The 27,596-nt window shown below is 39.9% G+C and overlaps 1 protein-coding gene across 1 annotated transcript; it reads right to left on the bottom strand.

Moving 5' to 3' along the window:
* Positions 1–256: 256 nt before the first annotated feature.
* LOC131219601 (ubiquinol oxidase 4, chloroplastic/chromoplastic) lies at positions 257–17,332 on the bottom strand. The gene is made up of 9 exons (XM_058214839.1): positions 16,851–17,332; positions 15,625–15,820; positions 14,866–14,959; positions 14,516–14,631; positions 12,280–12,388; positions 3,588–3,656; positions 2,773–2,844; positions 2,631–2,678; positions 257–588 (listed from the first exon to the last, which is right to left on the bottom strand). Exons 1-9 carry the CDS (start codon positions 17,003–17,005, stop codon positions 374–376), a joined length of 1,074 nt encoding a protein of 357 aa, XP_058070822.1. The 5' UTR covers positions 17,006–17,332; the 3' UTR covers positions 257–373.
* Between the last annotated feature and the right edge of the window lie 10,264 nt (positions 17,333–27,596).

The following is a 27,596-nucleotide window of genomic DNA, read 5'->3' as shown; positions in this document are numbered from 1 at the left end:
CACAAGTCATCAGCAAGTTTCCAAGAGACTCAGCCGAAATCTCGCTGATTCAAGTTGACTCAGCCGAGTTTCGAGTTGTGTCACTGAGTTTTAGAACTATGCTGTGGATTGCTCGCCCTCCAAAAATTACAGCCAGAGTTTTAGAACTATGGGGTGGATTGCTTCGCTCCAAAAATTACAGCCAGAGACAGCTCTAACCATTGAAATCGAAACCTTGTGAGAACTGGAACCCAGCTATGTTACAAAAGGGAGCCAATGAAACAACTATATTTGTATTGGATAAATATGGACCCCTTGTTACATCGCATACTCATTTTTCTGTGTAAATGACTACATATTAACGACTTCTATGTTTTTTTTTTCCTTTACTTTTCTATTCTTGTTTCCTTTCACGAGGGGTCACAGATTTTTTAACACAATCTGCAATACCTTCACAATCTGCTTGAGGCGGGACACAGCCCAAATCATCTTCTTCGAGAGCATCTGAGTGCGGAGAACGGAGGTTCCCATGGATTTGACAGGCTTTCATCGTCTTGCAGTGCTCTGCTTCATCATCACGGATGTTTACAAACACATCATACAAATTCTCTGAAACATGTGAAAGCAACTCAGGACCATCAGTAACAATGACCTCTATCAGCAGCTCTGAAACTTCTACTAAAGAACAAAAACTTTCTTGATAGCAAATTATCAGCAAAAAAATCATTTCTTCAGTGTAAATATGATAGCTTCACCCAATCTACTGCATATGAAAACTTGTATTTTTGAGCAATAATTCATCAGCTCAGATCCTGACATTATATATAACTGAAGCCAGCCTAAGCCAAGGTCCTGGAATTTAAGATACTAGGGGTACGGCATGTGCAACACACAGAGATTGAGTAGGGGAGAGGGAAAAAAAAGGACACAGAAGGAAAGGATGTGGCCCACCTTTTTCATTTTTGTGGTTCACTTGAGTTTTAGATTCAACTTGTTTTTTGGCTGACGTCCTAACATGAGGTGGCACAACAGATGTACGGATTTGATGTCATACGGTCATCATGGTGGACCCTACATAGCCTTCATGGTACGGGCTCCCAATATATGGATGGCGCAAGCTAATTGCAAATGCAATAGAGGTTGGAGCGGGCCACTCGCATGAAAAAGGAGGGACGGGGGAGCAGGTAAAATCCAAGCATCATTTGACATGACACATGCAAACACAATAGAGGTCGAAGCAGGCTACTCACATGAAAAAGGAGGGATAGGGGGAACAGGTAAAATCCAAGCCGTCATTTGACATGATACAACTAATAGCTGAGCAGTCTGCTTATAAGCAAGCAGACTTTCAAAATTCCATAATTACCCCTAACCCACGCTGAAAATCTCGGTTAGTATCCTACAACATCCCAAAGCTTACAACTTTCCTAAAACTAATTGTGTTGGCAGAAAAGTCTTATATATAGGAAAGATACTTGACTCAGGATACACTAGTATCCTCAGGCCCTGAGTTCCCACACATGGACCCCACTGTCCCATGCTCCCGACAGTTGATCCAATAGGCCCTATCCCCAAACTAGAAATCGATCAGCAATTGGCCCCTCAATAGACTGTTAAGGGAAATTACAGATTTTTTTGTCTTTTTAATGATGTGAGGGTGTCCACACCACATTTAAAGGCGAAACTATTCCCTGCAGATGCGCGCAATCACCCACAAACCACGTTCATCAGGTAATTACAGCAATGATCCGTATTCTGCACGAAAAAAGGCCAAAGGCTGGAAGCTCGGATATCACATCATGGGAGATCTATGTGGCATGGTCCATCCAAGATGGAGCCCATCAGATAAATGGTCTTAATTACCATGAGCCCCATGTGTAGGAAAGTAGAGCCGAGATACAGCAATATATCCAGGCTGAGAACCATATGAGAGATGCTCCACTACAACTTGGATGAACCTGTTCATTGATTGGGCCCAGTGGCAGGTATTATAAGCTTACGATTGGGAGATGACAATGAATCCACCAAAGAAAAGGTAAAGGAAACATCTACCATTAGAGGTTCCAGTACAAAGAGAAATCCTAAGCACACCCTCTTCAGCAAGAGAATCCACCAAATTCAAACTACCCACTATGAACCATAAACCCGTATGAACAACCATTTTGCCAATTCCAATTACGAGATTTCCAAGGGAGGCTTACCAGAGCTTCATGGAAATGAAGTCCTGTCAGTAGCTCTCCACTAAAACATGCTATGCTGCTAAAGCCTTTGGAACCAAATGATATGGTGGGTAACCATGTAAATAGATAAAATAATTACAGCAATTGGGCAAGCGTAGCAGTTGCAATAGTTGTCTGAAAATGGGTGGCTCCACATTCAATGGTTTTGCCAGTCAGATTGCAAGGATTATCAAATCACTATGATTTGCAGGCTATGCTCTATTCACATGGTGACCTGCTGTCAGATCAACAGTTATGATTGCTCTAGGCATGCGCCACATATACATGGAGAACAAGCCTCCCTTCTCAAGAGGCTCTTGCAAGCCGCAAACACTTCATTGTTTGGCTATATATCCCTCTTGAATTCCACAGAAGGTAACGAATTGCAGAACCGGGCGACCACACAGAGATGATGTTGTTGTTGATACTTACCGATTTTTGGTCTTCGAGTATGCGGAGCTCTTGCTGTTTGAAATTCATCTGGAGGGATACAAAAGAAATCAGCATTGTGCACTTATTGCAGGTCAATATCACAAGTTGTGACCAGAGGTTCTGTTGAGATTAACAAACTTACCAAACAAATACAAGTCACCTTCCGTGTAGTATTTTACAGCAATCTCAGGGGCAGGCATTCTTTTCAATTCTTCTGCACTCACAAAAGATATCACCTAAGGAATGTCTCACAAGACAGGATTCACAAACTCGAACCCAAATAGCCCGAAGAAGGCAATGATGATGATGACGATCCACACAGACATGTGTAAGGAAATTTTTTCATGAATAGGCCTGGCAATTGGCCCGACCCAGGCATCAATTTTGAACTGGTCAGGCCAGCCCTGTTCAAAATTTTGATTTTGCTGGGCAAGGCCCAACCCTGTTCCAAATTTTGATTTTGCTGGGCAAAGCCCGACCCATTGCCAGCCTTATTTATAGAAAAGGATTCTCAAAGACAACCCAGAAATAGCTGGCACAAAGATTTGATGGTGATGGTGATGGTGATGGAATCATGGAAATGATGACACCCAAAAAAGGAGTATTCCACACTTTGAAAAGGCAAGCAAGAAAAGAGCACAGTTGTGGTTTTGGAAAAGGATGAGTGCTCTAATTGTACCCACTTTAAACTACAATAGCTCTTAAGTTCAAAAGCGAGCCCATTCAGGAAAAATCAACCAAACAAGCCAAAAATGGTAAAGGAAATCATTTCTTCTGGTAAAAGAAAAGAGCATGGTTGTGGTTTTGCTCAATGCAAATATAGAAACTTCCACCGTACACTTGGAAACAGTAGAAAGCTGCTACTTTTACACACTTTTTATGATGACCAAATAATCTGAGCACCATGAAATTTCAACTATAATATACGTGTCATAGATAAAATGTCAGAATGCTAACCTCCCTGGAGCTTGATGAACTTGTCATAGGTTGAGTATGCATGCTTCTCCACGCATTCGGAAAAATGATCTTCACAATGCAAATGGTAGCAGAGAATTATGGTGTCATCTTGTTCATATTGACTTGGAAGTAAAAGAAGAATTATGTTGCTGAAGATGGAAAAAACTTGGAACATGTAGCATTTTCTAATTAAAATATGAAGTAATTGGCCACATGATAAAACTGACATCTACAAAGAAATGAAATTCAACCCACAACTTTGGTGTTCCAAGCATTGAGATAGTGAGCGTGCGCGCACGCACACACATGTGCATGTGTGTGTGCCGCACACATGCACATGCACCCACACCCCACCCACCCACCCACCCACGCACACGTGCACACACGCGCACTACCCACCCAACCACATCCACAAACACACATGCGATTGTGTCACACAAACCCACGTAACGCAGAGAGAGAGAGAGAGAGCTTATTCAGTGACAAGATTCAATGGACACATTACTTTTAAATACGCTCGTGCCTTTGATGTGGCACAGCCGCACAAGCATCAAACCCAGTAATCTCAGGATAAGCAACTCGCCAACACATTTGCATTGTTGCATGATCATATGGAAAGACATCTCTGTATTGTACTATCAATTTGCAAGATATATAGAATGTCTATAAAAATTGAGAGGCAGTGGAACAAGAGAGCTAATACACAAATAATACTGAAAAGAAGAAATAAACAGCTTTTTTCTAATAATTGTACCTAGAAAGCTTATCTAAGCAATGCATTCTTGAGGGAATCGTTTTGAGCAACGTTTGGGAGAAGTTTCATGATGCGGTTCCCATTATCGACCCTATTTATAGAGTCCTAAAGGTGGTGAACAATGAGAGATGCTTGTTGATGGAGTCGACGTACAAGCCAATGCAGCACATGAAAGAGGCCATCAAGATTGCAGCTCCTAAGTCTTATAAATGGATGCATAATATCATCAATGATCGATGGAGATAAGACCCTCAAGCGCCCACTTCGCGCGGCTGGTATTTTTTTATTTTTAATTTCTACAAGTTGCATTTTATTGAATTCTTATTTTATATTGCTAATTCATCTTTGAATCGGATTTCAACATAGTTCCTAAATCCCAACTACCACTACAGGCATAGAATTAGTGATAATGAGCTAAAGGTCCTCCACGAATATTTTGCCAAGTATTCTCCAATTCAAGGCCTATTTGTTTCACCAATTACCCCAATAATGTAAAATAAATGTGTCATCATAAAGATTTTACCACCATCAAACCAAACACGAGAATCGTCGGTCAAATACAAATGTATATAGGAGACCAGTTAATGATTTTTTAATCATTGCACTTTCCCATGGTATTACCGTGAAAATCTCAAATCCAGACGATGAGATCGGTGTATTTGGTGGTGATTCCACATTAAAGTAATGGAAAAGTGTCATCATTACGACTTTACCACTGATGAACCAAACACAAAAACTAGCAGTCAAATGCAAATGTTGTCAGGAGATTTGTAATCATTGTACATTTCCTTTACATTACCATGGTAGTTGGTGAAACAAAAAGCCCCCTTTAAGGAAAAGGTCAATTCGAGAATGAGGTAATGCGTCTTGTATCCTCATTTGCTTCTCAAATTTATTTTTTTAAAGGATGACAACTTAATTAAAAAGCGGCAAGGCTGAAAAGAATACAACAAGAAATTAAAAATAAAAAATAAAAAAATTCAAGCATTGAAAAAACTGAAATAGTCTTTAAGGTGGCGCAGCATTTGCCCACTCTACAATAGAATGAGCGTTCAGAAATACACCCCTTTGTAATCATTGTACATTTCCTTTACATTACCATGGTAGTTGGTGAAACAAAAAGCCCCCTTTAAGGAAAAGGTCAAATCGAGAATGAGGTAATGCATCTTGTATCCTCATTTGCTTCTCACATTTTTTTTTTTAAAAGGATGACAACTTAATTAAAAAGCGGCAAGGCTGAAAAGAATACAACACGAAATTAAAAATAAAAAATAAAAAAATTCAAGCATTGAAAAAACTGAAATAGTCTTTAAGGTGGCGCAGCATTTGCCCACTCTACAATAGAATGAGCGTTCAGGAATACACCCCTTTGATTGCTACTCTTATCTCGAAAGCATCTGTTATTTCTTTCAGCCCAAAGACCAGCCAAAAGGAATAATCTCCATCTCCCCCTACACAATGAAACCAACCCTACTCCGTGCTACTAAAAAACAAATCGATGATCGATCGCGGCATCACTCAAGCCAAACACACACCTAAAAGACCTAGGATGTTGCTCCATACCTCGTCGGAGAATGAGCAGCGAATAAAGAGGTGGTCCACTATTTCTTCCTCGCCCCAACATAATGGACACACATTTACTAAAAAGAGACTCCCTTTTCCATAAATTGTCGATGGTGAGCACTTTGTTCCAACCAAGGTATTCCGTATCGATATCGGTTGGCGTAACGGTGCCCACCGATACAAATACGGATACGGGAGTGTATCGGCGATACGGGGCCGTAACGGCCCATAACAGTGCAATTTTTATTTTTATTTTTTTGCCAAAAAAATATGAAAAAAATATGGATTAAATCCGAAATATTCTAAGCATTCCAAATATGCATTCATTTATAAATCGAAACATGTTTATGGTGGTGTAACGGTCCACTCTTTGGTGAGAAGCTGCATCGGACTGTCTGATGAATTTATGAACCAGACAACCAGGATTTGACTGCAAAACTCATATATTTAATTTTCTAACTATCTACTATCAATGATAGATATAGTAGAATGAATGTAATATGAAAATATCTTACATGTGTAGGTGTTTGCAATTATTAGAATGAATGTAATATAAAAATATATATATATATATATATAATCACAATAAAAATCTGTAAAATGGACGTTAATATGTTCTACTATTATTAACACATCATATTCTACCATTAAAACAACAACACATTGAATAAAAATTGATTTTTCGAATTTTTAAAAAAAGGGGCCGAAAATAGTGCGTAAATAGAAAAAATTTATAAAAAAATATAAAATCACAATAAGAATCTGTAAAATGGACATTAATATGTTCTACTATAATTAACACATCATATTCTACCATTAAAAAAGCAACACATTGAATAAAAATTGATTTTTTGAATTTTTTTAAAAAAAGGCCAAAAATAGTGCATAAATAGAGAATAATTATAAAAAAAATATAAAGTCACAACAACAATCTGTTAAATGGACATTAATATGTTCTATTATGATTAACACATCATATTCTACCATTAAAACAACAACACATTGAATAAAAAGTATAAATACCTATTTTTGAGGAATTTTTAGAAAATGGCCCACGAAGCTTCGAATCAAGAAAATCCTTAATATAAGTTGTTTTTATCCTTAATTTCAAGCCAAGGGTAGTCGAAAATTGCAATAAAATGAGTTTGGAAGAAAGAAGTATAAAAAAAAGTGAAAAATCGAAGCTTAAAAAGAGGAAAAAAAAAACTAGCCGTTTTCTGACCATTACTGGGCAGTAACGGCCGTTACAGTCACAAAATCGGGGGGGGGGGGAGTGGTGCCTGTTTCGACCCCATATCACATAACGGTGTCGGCCATAACCGTTACGTATCGGCTAATACGTAACCGATATCAAACACCCTGGTTCCAACATGCAAGCAATGTGAACGCTATAAACTTGGATGGAGCACCATAAACCCACAAAGGATAGGTATGGACTTAGACGTCACCCTGAAACTAGCCTAAGATCCAAGAATATAGAGATCCAACCGAGAACTTGCCTATCTTCGAATTGAGCCAACAAACATAATCTCTTTCATTAGATAGTGACACTCACATGAGTTGTTTTCATAAAGCCAACAGTTCTTCAAACTCATCGTCATGGAGATCTCTTCGAGAAGATGGAAACCAAGTCCCTCCAAAACCATGTGAGGCATGGCATTGATTACAGAAACATGTAGATTCATTGAACTTGAGCCAGCCAAGGATAAAAGTCCTCCAATTTCCTTCCACCTAACCATATATGAATATATGATATATCTTTCCAAAATCCAACCTCATAACCATCGTCCACCACAAAACCCACCCCCCTGAGAACCAGTTCCTTAAGGCTCAAAATGGACAGCCACATGCTCGGCCCTCTATATAAAGGGAAACTCTTAGGCCACCATCCTTCCCGATCAACCCCATACTTCCTCATTAAGACTAACTTCCACAAGCCGCCATCATTTGATCCAATCCTCCAAATCCATTTTCCCAAAAGAGCTTCATTCATCATCCCAAGATCGCGGATGCCCACACCCCCTACCTCCTTCAGCTTACAGACTTTTGGCTCATTTCATGAGGTGAAGCTTCTTTTTAGCCTTCCCACCTTGCCACAAAAAATCCCTCTGAAGCTTTTCCAACCTAGAGAGAACACTTTTTGGGCACTTGAATAAAGACATAAAATACAATGGTAGATTAAAGAGGGTCGCTTTAATGAGGCCAATTTTGCCACCCAAGGTCAAATGCCTTCTTTTCCACACAGAGAGCTTCCTCTTGAATCGTTCAAGTACAAGATCGCATAAATGTTTTTTAATCTTCCCTATACACAAGGGAAGGCTCGAATAAGAGGGGAGAGAGCTCGCTTTGCACCCAAACATGCAAGCCAAAGACTCCACTTCTTCCTTCCCCAAACTGATACCCAACACCTCGGACTTCTAGAGGTTTACTGATAGACACGACACTATTTCAAAGCAGAAGATGGCTTTCTAAAGATTGTCGATCTGGGAGATGTTCGCATCACAAAATAAAATTGTATCGTCTACAAACTGAAAATGTGACACTTGGAAATCCCTTCTATCCACCTTAAAGCCGGAAAACAAACCTTCTCTCACACCTTTTGAAAACATCATGTTGAGGGCTTCTGCCACAACAATCAAGAGAAAGGGAGAGATTGGGTCTCCTTGCCGAAGTCCTCAGCCTTGGGGGTGGTCTATTGATGAGAATAGAAATTTTAGCTAAGCATACAAATTCTCTGATCCAACTTCTCCACTTAATTCTACAACCCATACGACCCAGCACGTAATCTAGAAAAGCTCAATCCATGTAATCATAAGCTTTCTCCAAATCCAACTTGCATACTACATCAGGAATCCCTGCTTTATGACATGAATTGATGATCTCATTCACAATCAAAGAGTTGTCCAAGATCAATCTCTGACGGGGACATCACGCGCGCACGCACACGCACGCCGCCTCTCCTACGTACGTATGCAAGGAGAAGGAGGGCCCCACCATCGATCTGGATCGATAACGACATCCAAGGAGGGCCTCCTAGCCAGAAGATTAAGTTTTTGTTCGTTAGAGTGGGCCCAGTAGTCAAGTAAAGCCCATCATGGGATCTCATGATCGTGGCCCACTAGTCGGATTAATCTCATATTTTAAGTTTTGCTTATTAATGTTATTTAGAGTATCATGGATGCTTTAGATTTCTTTAATTAGTTTTTATTTTGGTTTACTTCATCGCCAAGTAATAGATTGCGCACATGGCGCGAGTTTTAGAGTATAGGGTTTTCTTATAAATAAACACCCCTTGTAAGTTTTTTTCTTAATGAAGATTAATAAAAAAATTTGCATTTGACTGCTCCTTTCCGAGTTATAAAAACCTAATTGGGTGCGAAGTCCTCCCTTCTTCGAAGGGCTAACTACTGTGGTGCGAAGCCACATCTATCCCGATTCGCTCCCATCTTCTACCATCCACCCTTCTTATCTCCCACAATCATCTGTGCTACAAATCTGTCCTTTATTGCATCAATTTTCCTCTCTTCAACAAGATTCCAGAATCTGTCCCTGCAAGAGGGCTGAAACTTCGGCGGAGCACCACACACAGCCCGTAGCTCGGATCAACCCGAAACTTGGGGGTTTTAGAGTCCACCCCTGGCCGTCCAGACTCAAGGAGTTGGTTTCCAGGTGTGGGACCCCCTCGCACGTGCGGCCACGCCCCTGCGCACGTGCATCAGGCTTGATTCGCTGTCCACACGCGGGGACTATTTCCAGGTTCAGATTTCCCGCCTATTTTACACCTCATACCTCTTTCCCCTAACCCTAACCCTAGAATGCAATACTTCCAATTTATTTGCCCATTTTCTAATCCTAGGGTTTTCTGAATTGAAATTGATTAATCCCTTGAATTAGGGACTTATTGTTGTGCATGTGTGGATAATTTTCACTTTCCTTTGAATATTGTTTGGTTAATAATTTTTATTGATTCAGCCCTAGCATGTATAGGCCTGGACCCGCACAGATTCCCCTTGTTTGAATGTTTAAACTTTCATGTGGGATGTGGAAATCTTATGTGCATGTTTCTGAATTAGTTTGATCTAAAGCCTGAAATCTTGCATATCATATTTAATTTTCATGTCCTACATCAATCTCCCTTTCACAAAAGCCCTTTGCTCTCTAGATATGAGATGACCCAACATGGATATGAATCTAGTGGTTAGGATTTTTGCAAGAATCTTGTAGGGGGCTCCGATTAGGCTAATCAGGCGAAAATCTTTAATACACTCTCCCCCTTCCTTCTTGGGAATTAGAGCTATAAATGTAGCACCTAACTTGTGCCATTTAGCCCAAACTCGCAAATAAAACCCAACACATTCTTCTTTAATGTTTCCCAAAAAATATGAAAGAACACCAATGGAAACCTATCAGGCCCTGGAGCTTTGTCCCATCCAAGTTCCTTGATTGCATTCAAAACCTCCTCTTCCAAGATCTCCTTTTACAAAGATTTGGCCTCATCCGATGATAAAGAAGCAAACTCCAAGTTCTCTAGAGTTGGCCTGCGTGCTTTAGGATCCGACCGCAGATTCTTGTAGAACAATAATATATCATTATCAAGTAGTATACAAATGATTGACACATTTTCTACTTCTACTGAAAAAAAAAATAGTAGGTTTAATGATACACAAGGTTTCTCAAGTGATGTTGTGGTGGAATTAAGGGGATGATGATGTCATGTGAGCGTACTGTTATTGTATACCTAAAAGTTTATTTATGAATTAGTTACTAAGAACCTATATTACTGGACTAACAAATATACATGATAATTGGAAAGCAGATGGTGGTCAACGTATGAGAGTTACTACCCAACCATGCAGTTATTACTGGTCCATATATTGGCCAAGATAGCTTCATCATTGCCATGTGAGTAAAATTGGAGCATATTTTCGCTATCCATATGAGTAAAATGAACACATTGGGATACGCAAAGCTCCAAAAGCTTTTGTTCTGACACAACAACATAAAACTGCAATTGAGGTAGCTATAGGCGGATGGTGGAAGAAAACTAGCCATTGGTAGAGTTGTTCTCCTTGATGGAGAGGACAAGGACCCACTTTACAAGTGGGATAAGTCAAAAGATTTGGATGGGTAAGATCAACACCCTCATCCCATGATGGCTGGAAGAAATTATGGGCATTGATGTCGAAGAATTTATGACTGAAGAAGTGGGGTCTCGGGACAACTTGTTTTATTACTTGATGAAGGACCCGGCATCAAGGGGTGAGGGCCATGAGGCATCAGGGTCGCATAGGAGGTCCGTAGTAGCTTGAACCACTCAGAGAGCCACGGCGATTGTACTGCATCCCCATCTGATAGAGATGACAGCGGATATGATGATGTTGGTGAAGACGACGATGACGGGATAATGAAAGCAGTGACGATGTTGGCAGGGTCAAGGATGACAACTTCAAGCCACCATATGGAACGGAGTGCAACTTGTATTTTTGGTTCGCAGTTTTCATTTAATTGTTTTTGTTTTATTACTTGTATTGTATTTGTATGAGATTTGAATTATGCGAACTCATTTTGGATATTATTGCTTCGATTATGGCTGACATCACATAATTGTCCCCTAAACAAACAAAAAAACTATTATACATGGTTATTTTTTGTATTTGAATTATAAGTGTGTAATTATATGTGTTTTTAGCATCTCCTGAAGTTTTATTGAAAAATTCTGCCATTTTCCTAGAGTACCCCAATTTTTCCCTTAGATAGATTATGTGTTTACATGTGATATCTCCCAATGTTTCTCATGCTTCTTCCGTATCCCAAGGGTGTAATAGATGGTGTGATACGGATACATAAAACATGGATCGGGAGAGGGGAATTTCTCAATGGAACTAAGGCTCACCTAAAACTGATTTTTCCCAAGTAAAAGCAAGGAAGACCCGCCTTTTCAACAGATCAATAGCATCTTTTGGGTTCCAGAAAACTCATTTTTTTCAAGTGGCAGCTAAACATCGTGTTAGTAGAAAACGGCATAAATGGATTGACCAGATTTTTTGGGTGGCAACCAAACATATGCCCTAAGTATTTTTACCTCTGAATCAATGAAGATAAACATAAATGACATAACTCCACTTAAAAGGCCTACACGACTAAAATCACAGCTTCTTATCCTCATTCACAACTGTTCGCCATCACAAGCCTCAATACAAAACTGAACTTTATCGCTAATTTGAAAAGAAAAGAAAAAAAAAAAAAAAGTATATTTGGCCAATATTTCAGCTGAGTGACCAAGATTTTGCCAATATCGATGACCATTTCTACAATCTTAAAGCGAAAGCGTTAAACAGACCACAAATAATAATAATAAAAAAGTGGTCTACTTACACGCCATTCTTGGGCTTATTATGTACATCAAGGCGGTCATGAAGTAATAAAAAATTGCAATGTGCCGAGCAAGAAAACGGTCAAACCACATCGAATTACCCCCAAGTTCCTGCAATAGAAACACAATACACACCCCAAATATTAAGTAACTGACAGAAAGATTTTCTACAAAAGTAAGAGTGTGCATGGGTAGAACTAACTTGATAGCCACTCAAGTGAACAAAATTCATAATGTTTCCAAATAAAAACTAACTTGCACCATATGCATGCAAGGTTAGAAAAAGGCACTTCCACCAAGAAGCAAATTTAAAAGCATAATCTCAAAATAAAGAGAAATAGGCGGAATCTACAGTTATAATTTCAGAGACACAACCCATGGCAGACGGATGATTTCTGTGAGTAGCTGCATGTCCATTCATAGAATACGTCTTTTACCCTAGGATTCCATTTTAATATTTCCATGCAATAGCATGTGAAAATAAAGGAAACTCTGAGCACCAAAGATATGGATGTCTGATCCTGTTTTATATGTTTTTGGAATTTTCCAGTACTGCAGATTCCTTGTTCAGTTTATCAATCTTCAGAGAAAGATTTAGAATGTTGCAGGCAGCAAAGAATCAATGTTCATATATCACGATGTTAGAAATAGAGATTCCATATTTAAGGGTCCTGTCTGGATAGCAAGTGGAATCCTCATATTCATTAGACAACAGTCGCTTTGTTTTTGTGCCAGAAAATCCTGACTGTGGATAAGGGCATTGATTCGTTTGTGCAATCCACATCCCCAAACAGCCTAAATGTCTTTTGAGTGGAAAACAATTTTCATTTCCACATGAATTCCACACTTCCAAACGTGTGGAAAAGACAGTGAAAAAGTTCATAATATGATCTCAGTTTCTGCTTTTCGGTGTTGATTGTATGTATGGAAATATTTGCACTGATAATCCTGAATTGAACATGCAAAACATCCAAAGCAAATGTGCCAAGGCCTTCAGGGGCTGATTGTTTTGACAGAGACCAAATGTGGAAATGGAAAACCCCTTTCAATACTCAAATCAGGGAAATGGAAGGGAAACAGAAGGAAATCCTTTTCCATTTCCAATGTTTGTTTAGCAATGTCAGTTTCGACGGATATGCATTTCCTTTTCCATTCCCAGTGTTTTTGTCATTTTAAGATGGATAAATCTACCAAACTAAGGAAAAGAGCAACAATGACAGCTTTAAACGTAACATTGGAGGGTCAAAGCATTTTCCCACCAATTGAGGAAATCAATTTAACAGTCTTTTTTTTTTTTTTTTTTGAGGAAAAGGTTTTAATTGAGGAATACTTTGAAAGGACATCATTTCTTCCTCCTCTTTTTTGGTTTCTCAAACAGAGGAAACTGTCAAATCAAAGGAATTCATTTCTTGTACATGGTTTTCTCTCCAAAGAACAGGCCCTAAATTCCCGCATTAAGATGTTGATATTGTCTATTGCCCTGCTAGGAGGCATCTTCTCTTGTAGAATATGTAACTCTAACAATGGTCTTCCACAGACAACAAACCCCAAAAACAGGCTATCCTGGCATACAGTATGATCTTGATATTGTCTATTGGCTATCCTGGCACTCTGTTATATGATTTTTTTTCAACATTTGCAATGTAAACTAAAAAGGATAACAAAATTGCCATCAGTCACTACCCATAACAATATATAGGTAAAGAACAGCAATTTGATACATAAAGAAGCATAAAGTACACCAACATGCAAGTTGTGAATATCATGCATACTATACTAACAGAACTCCAAAGAAAAATGAAAAGAAAGACATCTCCTACTTCTAAGAACCCATATTTCATTTTTGAATAGCATCCAGAGATTTTAGAGTACATAGTGCATTTATGCTTTTGCCGTGTATGTTTTCCTTCAAAGTTTTTTAATATTTTACATGGATTGAAATGAATATATGCTGTAATGAAAGACTGCAGAGGATAATGCAAGCCTACCTAATTCAAAATAAATAGCGTCAATTAATCATTTTTTTAGCTAATAATTTTCTGCCTCTACTCTGCAATTTCTGCTAACAGAAATGCACAGGTTTTTATGCAGAAAAACATGTAAACATGGAAATTAGGAACAAGTTTGAAGAATAAAAAAAAGTGACTCTCACCCTTGCTATTTTTATTTCCATTTTCTTAATGAATTCACAGATTAACATGAGAGAGAGAGAGAGAGAGAGAGAGAGAGAGAGAGAACCTCCATGATCAGAAGATGGTGCAATTCGTTCCAGCTCTCAGCAAAATGCACTTTCAAATAATCAGCTCTTCTCCACCAACCAAAACTCTCATACATGTGCAGAACTGACATGAAGGCTGTCGGTAAAAAAGGCCATGCCATTGTCAGTATGCATAGGTCAGTATTAATGCATGCATAAGGGTATCCTCAAGTTTATTCTACTTGAAATTTTTATCAGGTCCAAATCCAATCAAATGTTCCCTTCTAAAAACTGTAGGGACCAAGTTGATAAGAACCATACAGCAGTTGAAAATTGCAGAATAAAAATTGTCTGATCAAAACTACAAGCTGAAAGAATTTCGGGCACTCACCAAAATAAGGTACTCTAGCTATGGTTTCGAGTACAAAAAACCTTGCATAATGACGATCATGATAAAAGACATTGAGTATTTTTACGACCGATTCCTGCAAGTACAATATCACTTAGTCAATTTTTATTGCAGTTAATTGCAACTAGGAAAAACGCACCACAAATTTAGTGCTGACTGCATAGTGAAGTTTGCAACTGAAGTACAAAGACACATATGATACCCAAAGCTTTGATAAGGTGGATTCAAAACAGGTAAGGAGAAGCAATCAACTGGGTTTCAGAAAATAAAGGTTTGTAATTTTTGTTGAAAAAGAAGCCTTTAATCTGCCCAAAATTACATGTGAAGAATGGGAACAGAAGTGAATGATCAGCATAGAATGTCAACTTGCATCTGTCAGTGAAGAGGAAGAGTGCATTCTTTAGAGCTACAAACTGAAAATCCAAATGCAGAATGCATGAGTTTTGACTGAGATTGAAAGCAAAATCTTCATGGCATGTTTTGTATTTGGATAACAATGCGTAAAGATTTCAGCAACTACGTTTCAGGTATTGTAATGGACTAGGTGTGAGATTTTTCAACAGTTAGATGTGTGGGATAAAATGTTCTAGAATCTGTATTGGTTGTTCACAGTTGGATGAAATAATACAATGTTAGCACATGACAACCCTGTGTCAACCCAAGGACTTATTTTTTCAGTAAGCATAAATAACAGAAGAAAAAACAGAACATGAAAAAGGCAGAAGATGAGAAACAGCACACCGTGAGAAGAATATTCACAGATTGTTCAATCTTAATAGCCCATCTTTCCAGTTTTCCTGGTGTACTTTCTGATGGCTCCGCATCAGTCCTACTCTCAGTCTCACGCAAACTCTTTGCCTGAAATGAATCCTCCACGATAACCTCTTCCTCCGTATCTTGCAAAGTTGTTGCCCTTACTCGATGTACCTTTCTACAACTAAAAACATAGCATAAAACACCCAAACACAAACTGGAAATCAATATACTCGCTTTGTCTCAATTCAAATACCACTATACCAAAGCATTGTGAAAATATTTCTCTTTGATGACCCAATTCAAATGGATTTAAACAAACATGGGTATCGTGAAATACTGAAATGAGCAAGACTATAAGAAGACTCACATTAGTTTCATCAACTGCCAAGTAAAATTTCAGCATGTAATGTACAAATTCGATGTGAAAGTATCTCTTTGATGGCACAATTCAAGTGGATTTAAAAAGAAACATGGGTACTGTGAAATACTGAAATGAGCAAGACTACAAGAAGAAACACATTAGTTTCATGACTTCATCAACTGCCAAGTAAAATTTCAGCACTTAATATACAAATTTGATATGGTCTTAATATACAAATTTGATATGGTCTATCCAGGGCGCTCTGTGGTGCAAGTTCGATATCGCTTACCAAACGCTAACAGCAACCAATTCGCAATAACTGTGGCATGCATGTATCTTGATCCGGACTGTCCAAATAATGGGACCCATTTTGCAATACAACATGAGGCATCCCAAAAAAAAAAAAGGATCAGTGATCAGATGATCCTCAAGCTCCAACTGATACACATCAGTCCAAATTCAATATGACTTTTGAGCTGTACTCAATCCAGGAAGAGGCCCTCAATTTGAATGGTCCAGACTTACGTACAAGTACACTACGGGCATGTTGCTACAATTTCATGAATGTTAAGGAAACTCGTAGGATAGCCTGTCCCATTCCAATTAAACCAATAAAATCCTATCATAATAAATTTGTAAAATTATCATTTTCGATTTTCAATGAAGAAACAGTGCATAGACACCGTTCATTCTATGAAACCAGATCACTTGAGAAACTTTTGAAAATGAAAAACAACTAAAATTTGCACAATTCCAAAAGTAAACGAAGAATATAATCAGAATTTAAGAAAATATTTTATCTGAATTTGTAAGAAGAAGCGAAGAAATTACTAAGGAGAGAGAGGGAAACCTGGAAAGCGGACGAGGAGAGATGGAAAGGGGGTTGCAGAGGGATTGAATTGAAGTGAAAGAGGAGAGAGTCCTCCTGGGTTTTGAGTTGCTGGAAAGAGAAGGGTTTGAGGAGAATGGGAGGATTGAGGAGAGAGGTATTGATCTTGTAGTCATCGCTTCTTTTCCCTCTCTGATTGATTGATCTCTTCTCCTTTTAACTCAGTTCAGCTCGATTTTCCTCTCTGATTGATTAATTGATTGATCTCTTCTCCTTTTAACTCAGTTCAGCTCGATTTTCCTCTCTTCCTTCCTTTTGAGGTAGGTTTCTTCGTTGCTGAATAGAGAGAGATTCCCGGGTTTTGTCTTCGTCTCTTAAAAATCACGTTTAAGGGCATCCCCGTAATTTTCTATCCTTGTAAGCGGCCGGCAGCAAGTCAAGTGAAACCAGCTGTCGAAGGAGGGAGGATTGCGTGGTGACCTCAGCACCACCGAGCTTTTCTGCCACTGCCGAAGTTGGAAGAGCACGACGTGGCCAGTTTTGGTTGCCGTCCAACCACATGCGTAGGGAAACGGATTCGCTACTCCCCCTGCCACCAGCCCCGTGGCTGATGGTCGGTGCTCTGTGGGCCCCACAATGATGTATGTGCTTCATCCATTCCGTTTATCCATTTTTACAGATCATTTTATTGCTTGAAACCGAAAATCAGAGGGATATAAATCTCAGGTGGATCACACCGCAGGAAAACGATAGTGATTGGATATCTACCATTAAAATACTCCTAAGGCCCAGTGTACTGTTTATTTGACATCCAATCTGTTGATTAGGTCATACAGACCTAGATGAAAGGAAAAGATAAAGATCAGCTTGATCCAAAACTTTTATGGCCCCCAAAAAGTTTTTAATGGTCGACGCTCATTCAACACTCTTTCCTGTAATGTGGTCCACTTGAAATTGGAATATACCTCATTTTTGGTCTCTTGACCTAAAATTATCTAGAAAAATAGATGGACGGCATGGATGAAACACATGCATCATGTTGGGGCTCACATAGCACCGACCATCAGCCATTGGCTGGTGGCAGGGGGAGTAGGCAATCCGTTTCCACGCTAGTACGGAAGGGTCTGTACTAATCCACGTCCCCCGAACCAGGAGGGGATCAGGTGCCGAGGCGGTTTGGCTGCTGATTCCAGCGCCAGCCAGCTGATGTCGAAGCTCTGTCAGGCCACTATCATGTATCTGTGCCATGCATCCAAATATCAAGAGAAACACGCCATAGGTGTAACATCCCAGTCAGCCTATAAATACCATCAAAAATTTGGTATATGAGATTCACCCTTCGAAATAAAATTCAGTAATGCATCCTTGTATAATTCAAATACTTGGGAGAATCCGTAGTAGTACTTAGGATGCACACCCCTCGTAATGTGACTGAGAATGACCGAAACTAATACCATAATGACCACCCCGACAAGACGAATCTAACGATAACTTCCGCTCATGAGCACGTGATTCCGAATGCATGCTATGGCATGAAGAATTGATACTTTTTATGTGCAATTATCCATTAAATTATATATGAATGACACCATCATAAGGTAATTATTACGGTTATGGAAGGCTCCAGCAATTACGCCTCCAATAATTCTGCCAATCTAACCATATCACAATCCCATGATTCTAGGCAATCCCTTGATTATAAACTGTAGCATAGATGGATAGTCTGACTCTATTGTAAATCATCTAGCTGTCATATTGTACTGAATATTATATATAAATACAATACGCATACCACCAAGAAGCATGGTGGTGGTTCTTGTTTTACCCTTTCATGGTATCAAAGCCGCTTTTTTGGACTTACCTCCTTCAATCCAATGGCTTCTGACATACCTTCCTCTACCTTGTCCTTCAACACTATGATCCATCTCCTGACCATCAAATTATCATCCTCCAACTACCTTCTTTGGGGCAGTCAGGTTTTACCTTTGCTGCAATGTCAGAACCTTCTTGGATATGTGGATAGCTCTCTTCGGTCTCCACATGCTACCATGGGGTCGGCTGCCTCTGCCACTGTCAATCCGAAATTTACTGAATGGCAGCAAACAGATCAACTGATCATGAGTCTTCTTTTTGCTTCGTTGACGGAAGAGGCTCTGTCTACTGTTGTTGGATTGACTTCTTCGCATGCTGTCTGGTCTACTTTGGAGAAAACCTTCAGCAATCGTTCCAAATCACGAGAACTTCGCTTGAAATATGAGCTACAACACCTGAAGAAAGCTGATAAAAGTGTTGCTGAATTCTCTCGCGAATTTAAATCTGTTTGTGATCAGCTTGCTGCCATGGGTCGTCCGGTTGATGACCTTGACAAAATTCACTGGTATTTACGTGGACTTGGTTCTACCTTCTCTGCTTTCTCTACTACTCAGTTATCTATTACTCCTCTTCCTTCATTTGCTGATGTCGTTCCCTAAGCAGAGAGTTATAAAATTTTTGTCAAATCACTGGACTCATCCCCCACCACGGGATCTACTACTGCTGCTTTTACTGCCTCCCGCAATGACCGTGGTAATGGCCGTGGTAATGGCCGCAACTCCCGTGGTGGACATGGAAGAGGAGGCGGTCGCTCTCAACGTCACCGCCCCATCCGTTGCCAGATATGTCGTGAAGAAGGGCACTATGCCACTTTTTGTCGTGACCGCTACTCTCGCTCCTCCAACACTTCAAATGCTGCCAACTTGGTGGAAGCTTTCACCTCTTGTTCTTTGAATGATACTCCGGACTCCGACTGGTATACGGACACTGGTGCCACGGCGCACATGACTCATGACGTTGCTCAATTGGACAAGGCTGACACGTACTCTGGTAAGGACTGTATTATTGTTGGTAATGGTGCCTCTCTCCCTATATCTCACACTGGTACCACCTCCCCGACCTCTTCTCTTACTTTAAAAGATGTTTTAGTTGTGTCTGGCCTCACCAAAAATCTGATCTCCATTAGCAAACTTACGTCAGATTTTCCTTTCTCCATTACTTTTACTAATGATCGTTTTATCATACAGAATCAAGTCACAAGAAGGATGGTGGCAACCGGAAGACGTGAGAATGGACTCTATGTGCTTAAGCGTGGACATCGTTCTTTAGCTTCTGTTTTTTCAAATAATTGCCCTCGGGCCTCTTTTGATGTTTGGCATGCTCGGCTGAGTCATGTGTCCCATTCTATTATCTCTTTTTTGAATAAAAATCGTCAATTATCTGTGACTTCTTTGTTTCCTAATCCTTCTATTTGTTCTAGCTGTCAACTTGCAAAAAGTCACCGACTTCCCTTCCAACCGAATAAACAACGTGCTTCTCATGTGTTGGCTCTTATTCACTGTGATTTATGGGGTCCATCTCCCATCAATTCCACCTCCGGTTTTAAATATTATGTGATATTTGTTGATGATTATTCTCGCTTTACGTGGCTCTATCCTTTGAAATTAAAATCTGATTTTTTTAGAACTTTTATTCAATTTCAAAAGCTTGTAGAAAATCAATTTTCTATTAAAATCAAAATATCTCAAAGTGATGGCGGCACTGAGTTTACCAATCACACTTTTCGAGATCACTTAATTAACTCTGGGATTCGTCATCAAATGTCATGTCCTCACACAACTTCTCAAAATGGTCGTGCTGAGCGCAAACATCGTCACATCACTGAAACTGGTTTAGCGATGCTTTTTCATGCGCATGTTCCACTCAAATTTTGGGTTGATGCTTTCAGCACTGCCACTTTCACGATTAACCGGTTACCCACGTCTATTTTTGATGGACTATCTCCATATGAAATTCTCTATGGTAAGATTCCAACTTACTCTAATTTTCATCCCTTTGGTTGTCTTGTATTTCCTTATTTACGCGATTATGCTCCTCACAAACTTGCCCCTCGCAGTCGTTCATGTGTTTTTCTGGGTTACAATATGTCTCATCATGGATTTCGTTGCCTTGATCGATCCACTAACCAAGTTTTTATCTCCAGACATGCTATTTTTGATGAACTTAATTATCCTTTCAAAGGAGATCCATATTCTAGGCCATTGCCTAATTCTCCTATTAGTGCATTTCTTGAGCCCACTACTCGCTCAGAGGCTCCATTATCATCACAACCCAGTCCATTACCGCTTCCGTGTGCACCTTGTTTAACTGACAACTCCGTTAGTCTTGTGCCTCATTCTGTTTTACAGGACACTTCTGCTGAGCCACCTAGGTCTTCTAATCCGCCTCTTCTTGGCACTCACCCCATGCAAACTCGGGCCAAGTCGGGAATCTTCAAGCCCAACCAACGTTCTTATTTAAGTCAAGTTCCCAATTCTAGCCTCCTACATTCTTTGCTCACTATGCATGAACCCAAAGGCTTTAAGTCTGCTGCAAAACATCCAGGTTGGGTTACTGCCATGGATGAAGAGATTCAGGCTCTTCAAAAGAATCATACATTGTAACGCCCTGAAATTCGGGGGTCGAGCATAACTCAGCTCCCGAGTTCCAAAACATCACTTATGCAACATATTTAATGAAGGATGTATGTTGACTGTATTAGTGCATAAAACATGGAATAGATTAAGCCAAAACACAGATATGATTCAAGGATAAGTGAACAAAGCAAGCGGAAGACTTATAGCAAAATATGTGTACAAGTGTAAATCCCTGAATTACATATACAAGCCAGATCGTATGAAAGTGTTACTTAACAAAATTATAAGTATCAATTACATCATTTAAATTTCCAAAAATAATCCCAGAAATCCCGCGCATCAGACCGAGGCTCGCTAGAACCCGTCTGAAAACTGCATATAGGAGAAGGCAGCCTCGTCGTCATCCAGCTCCCTCTCTGCCTCAGACGTCGCATCCACATCTGCAACATCAGGGCCTAAGACAGAGTCTGGTGGGTGTTTAACACCGCCACAGAAATGTGGGAGTGAGTGATCAACTCAGTAGAACAATAAGGCACTGGTTAACATGTTATCAGTTCAATCAAGCAGTAATGATAAAGCAGAACAGTTAAATAAATCCTAAGTACTCTTATTAATGCAGGGATGTATGCAATATGATGCGTGCCCTCACGCGTACACCCTCAGCGTCTTCATCTTACGTTACGCATGACATCGCCTCAAAGTGCGCCACATCTACAAAGCACATGCAAATGCGGTGCATGGATATGATTACCAAGTTGTTATTAGTCCATTTCACACAGCAGGATTGGGAAGCTAGGATACCTTCCTCATATCACCATCCAAACAGTAATCCATACTAGGGTCGTCAATCCTAGACATCTCATACGATCATATATTTGAGGTCGTAGCAAAGGGCTCGTCACCAATCAATGCATGCCTTTCATGCCTTTACTACCACAGTTCGGCTCGTCACCTCCTTGCGGTATCCAGGTATGCTCGAGGTCACTACAAGGGGCTCGTCACCAATCAATGTAGGCCGACAGCACGAATATAGTGTCCCATACCACCATAATCGGCTCACGAATTTAGTTGCTCACTGGTCACTACGGGGAGGCTCGTCACCCCAGCGTAGGTCGACAGCACGACCACGGTGTCCCATACCACCATGTCCGGCTCATGAGTCTTAGCGGATCAAGTACCATAGTTAACAGGATTTCACTGGTAAGTTCAGTATCCTAGATTCAAACAGTAGCGTCCATACATGGTTAACATACAACGGACAATCGGGTTACTTGACGAACTCGACTAGCACGAGCGCACGTTGAATTGAACGACATAGAGTGCGCAAACACTCCGCGTGGCCAAACCACTGCCGACAACTCTAATACGACTCGGGTTCGTCTAATACGTCCTACGTGGCGAAAGCAATCTCAACCACGAACGTAGGGTCAATTACCGATTTCCTGGACTAAGGCATAGTCCCAAACATCTTACACTACTACAGATAATCATATGGAAAGTAAAACAGTAATGGAACAACAACTCAAATCGTGGCACATACGCATCTGAAGAATATCAACTTAACATAAATGTAAGCATAGGAGATGCTTGAATTTAAATAACTTGGAATGTAACTGCATAAAGGAAATCATGCGCATCAATAGGAGTGTTGAGAATCACTTCTCAACGCCCGCATTTAGTGTAATAAGTTACACTTAGATCATTCATGCATTTCTACAAACACTTAGCATACATGGAAATAACATACATGACGTATATTGAAATTCATGCACTTAGACAATTCCTTTTACCAAGGAGTTATCATACATGCATCTAGCATACATACATGACAAATAATCATGGCAATCATGAATGCATATTTTATACGTATACAGTACTTTATAAATACACTTAGAATACACAAATCGCAATATAGCACATGCATATCAGGAAAGCAATGTAAACACAACATTTGGCATGTGAAATCTCATCCATAACAAGAATAAATCACTAACTGGGATTGAAAGCCTTAAAAACCATAACCTATACACTTAAAGTCCGCACCTTAAGCAAAGAAAGAACCACCGAACTGATTTAGACGTGTTGTCTTCGTCAACGGCGATAGAATACCCTAAAATAAGGATAAAAATGAGATACAACAACTCCAAAACTAGTCTAAGCTCTAACACAGGTTAGGGTTAGGTTAACTTACCCCAAAAGAAACTCAGAATCGTCAGAAGAACGATTCAAAGTGAAGGTTCGAAGATGAAAAAGAACAAAGAAGAATCCAAGATGATTCACCAACTTATCTCTCTCACTTTCTCTCTCTCTTCCACTCTCTTTCCAAGCTAGGGTTAGAGAAAATCGTATGGAAAAGAGAGCTAAGGTTTAAGGACTATATATAGGCCTTAGAATGATGGAAATAACCCCAGGGTCAAGGTATACTTAGGTTATAACCAAAGTAAGCCTTTCTCGATCCAGCGAAGCACTTCTGGTGGGCCTATAACCACGAAAGGTCGGACTTAAGCTCCTTGACCATGGATCTAGGTCAAGCTGAGTTTTCATACCGACCGACTCTTCAGATCAGCCGTGGCGGACCACACTCAATTCAACGGTCACGGAATCTCGATCAGGTCCACAAGCACTAGGATATGCCTGGGCCAACTATCCTGATCAGAGGGTGAAATTGGGTCAGAATCCAATGGTCAGATAGCTTAAAATCGGCGCGCAAGCGACACGACTTAGATATCATAAAAAGCTTAATAAATTCCAACCGTTCTCACACTATTCACTCTGAGCTCAAACAAATCGACCCAGAACATCACATGGGCTTGATTTTCGAGGTGAAGATCAAGCCCAACTCGGTGACCGCAACAACCTAAGATCATCGCCATCGGACTTTCGACACGCGGTCCAGGTCCGATCCAGATCTTTCAAAAATTCCTCAGAACAACTGGATTTAGCGATGGATCCCAGATTTCAGAGTAACGTAGCGCTCACTAATCTACACGTTTAGAGCCATGCAGATACAATTTAAAGTGATTGATGCGGATTTCACAAGCAATCAAGTAAAGCGCTAATTACCCCAAAACAACTACTTAAGGAAAGATTAGCACAGAAAAATCCAAGGTCGTTACATACATGGGATCTCGTTCCAAGACCGCCTAATAAAAATGTTGTGGGCTCTAAATAGGTCTTCCGCATTACATATTTATCCGATGGCACCGTGGACCGTTTCAAAGCTCGTCTTGTTGCAAAGGGGTACACTCAACAACCGGGTCTTGATTTTCATGACACTTTCAGCCCTGTTGTGAAGGCTTCTACCGTTCGGGTTGTCCTCTCCTTGGCCGTTTCTAATAATTGGCCTCTTTGTCAACTTGACGTCAAGAATGCTTTTCTCAATGGTTTTTTGCATGAAGAAGTCTATATGGATCAGCCACTCAGCTATGTTGATTCCAAAAATCCAACATATGTCTGTCAGCTTCGCCGAGCACTCTACGGCCTCAAGCAAGCCCCACGTGCTTGGTTTCATCGGTTCAGCTCCTTTCTCTTGGTTATGGGTTTCACTTGTAGTCGTGCCGACTCATCTTTATTTGTCCTCTGCAGAGGTGCTGATTTAATTTATTTATTACTCTACGTTGATGATATTGTGGTCACCAGCAACAACTCGTCTCTCCTTGATGGTTTCATTGGCAAAATGACCCGTGAATTTGCTACAAAGAATCTCGGGTCCTTGAACTATTTTTTGGGCCTATAAGCTCATCGGACCTCTACTGGCCTTTTTCTCGGTCAAGCCAAGTACGCCCATGAAATACTTCAGTGTGCCTAGCTTCTTGATTCCAAACCGGTCAGTACTCCAATGGTGGTTGCTCATCATCTATCGACTGCTGGTCCCGATTTTGATGATCCTTCTCTTTACCGATCACTTGTTGGCGCTCTTCAATATCTCACTATCACTCGACCGGACATTGCTCATGCCGTCACTGCCGTCAGTCAGTACATGCATACGCCATCCGTCTCTCATTTTCAAGCGATTAAGCGAATTCTTCACTACATTAAAGGAACTCTTCTGTTTGGACTGGTTTTTACTCCATCTTCTTCTCGGGAGATCCTTGCTTATTCTGACGCTGATTGGGCTGGGTGTCCCGACACACGTCGATCAATCTCTGGCTATGCAATTTACTTTGGTGATAATCTTGTGTCTTGGAGCTCTAAAAAGCAACCGACAGCGTCTCGCTCCAGTTGTGAATCAGAATATCGGGCATTGGCCCTCACAGCTGCTGAAGTTAAATGGCTCCGTCATCTCCTTCGTGATCTTCATGTGCCTTCGGTCTCTTCTCCGGTAATGCTTTGTGATAATCAAAGTTCTATTTTTCTTGCTGTTAATCCGGTTTCTCACAAACGTTCTAAGCACATTGATTTGGATTATCATTTTGTGAGAGAACTCGTAGCTTCCGGAGAGTTGCACATTCGTTATGTCCCTACAAATCACCAAGTTGCAGATGTGTTCACAAAGAGCCTCGGCAAACCTGCCTTCATTTTTTTGCGATCCAAGCTATGCGTCCAAGATTCTCAGTCGCTAGGCTTGCAGGGGGTTATTACGGTTATGGAAGGCTCCAGCAATTACGCCTCCAATAATTCTGCCAATCTAACCATATCACAATCCCATGATTCTAGGCAATCCCTTGATTATAGACTGTAGCATAGATGGATAGTCGGACTCTATTGTAAATCATCTAGCTATCATATTGTACAGAATATTATATATAAATACAATACCCATACCACCAAGAAGCATGGTGGTGATTATTGTTTTACCCTTTCAGTAATGATGAGGTCATCATTGAAACTATCCATTAAGATTAGTTTAAACTAAATATAGACTTAAGTGTGAGCTAACCTACTACATGCCTCATAAAAGTCAATTTAATACGATAAGTAACTTTATTCGCTAAAGTAAAGGCTCTTCCTTAAATCAAGAAGAGGCATGACACCTAGCATACTTTGATTAAATAAATACATACTATAGTAATACATGAAACCTACTTGGGAAAGATAAAACTATCTTAATTAGCCATTAATAAAGTGAGGACCCGAAAAGTCAAAATTTTTCCTTGATTCAATGAGAGCATGCCACCTCACCTAATTCTAGAATTCTCTAACCCTATTAAGAAGATCATTAAGACTTTCTAATCAAGTCCTAATAAGATATATATGACTAATAATTAAATTAATAAAGTACACATGAAGAAAGTCAACAACACAATTCTTTAAATTAAGGAAATGTGTACACATGGCTAAGATAATTGTAGAAAATGTATAAAGGCCATTTATGATGAGCTAAAGTCTTTAATTAGGGGATTATTATGAGACAATCTTCCATGAATCAAGGAGGGTCATACACCTCATAGATGATAAGATCAAGAAAGATTAAGCTCTTGTCTATATAAAGTAGGCATGGATGAAACTCTGAGCACTTAGTGCTCAAACTTCCTACATCCCTTAGCTATTTTTCAGCCCTCCTTAAACCTTTAAACCACTCTCCAAATAACTCTAATTAACCCCTTAAGTCTAAGTCAAAACACCTCTTACAATCAAGGTCATCCAACCATCTTAGGAAGATCATCCCTCTATCAAGGTGAGTGCTCTCCCCTTCATCTCATTTGCTATCCTCATTTTATGTAAATTTCATGCTCCTAATGTTATTAGTGTGAAAACTATTGATGAAGGCTTCATTTTGATGTTCAAATGTTATCCTAGTAGCCCAACAGTTTGGATGGTCAGAAGGCACCACAAATTGGCCTCGATTCAAGATATGAGAGGGATCCGTTGACTGTGGGCCCCCACCATGATATTTATTATCCATCCAATGAGTTCATAAGGCCATGGGGACTCAGATGAAGAGGCTACACAAATTTTGGTTCAATTGGACTCACAAACCTGTGGTGATGTTTATTTAAAATCCGATTCGTTCATTTGTTGGACCACGATGGGCTGTTTAGCCCACTCAAAAATATCCCACATAAATATATATTTGTGTGATGCAGCAAGGTTGCTGCTGTGTTAATAAAATAAAAAAATAAAATTGGTAGGGGTGTTACGGTGGCACACTGTGATGTATGTGTTTCATCTAAGTTGTTCACCATGTCTACCTTATCATCTTAAGGTATGAGCCCAAGGATTGGGTGGATCCAAATCCCAAGTGGATCTTAAACAGTAAATGGCAGTGATTGAACACCTACCATTGAAAACGCTCCAGGCCCATTAAAAGTTTCTTTTGAGAGCTAATTCATTACCAACATACAGTTAGGGTCTATTTGGATTCACATATAAGGGTGTA

The sequence above is a fragment of the Magnolia sinica genome, chromosome 11 (assembly GCF_029962835.1).
Source record: "Magnolia sinica isolate HGM2019 chromosome 11, MsV1, whole genome shotgun sequence".
Taxonomy (NCBI): domain Eukaryota; kingdom Viridiplantae; phylum Streptophyta; class Magnoliopsida; order Magnoliales; family Magnoliaceae; genus Magnolia; species Magnolia sinica.
Note: the sequence above shows the minus strand (reverse complement) of the source record. Positions and strands in the feature narration are given on the sequence as shown.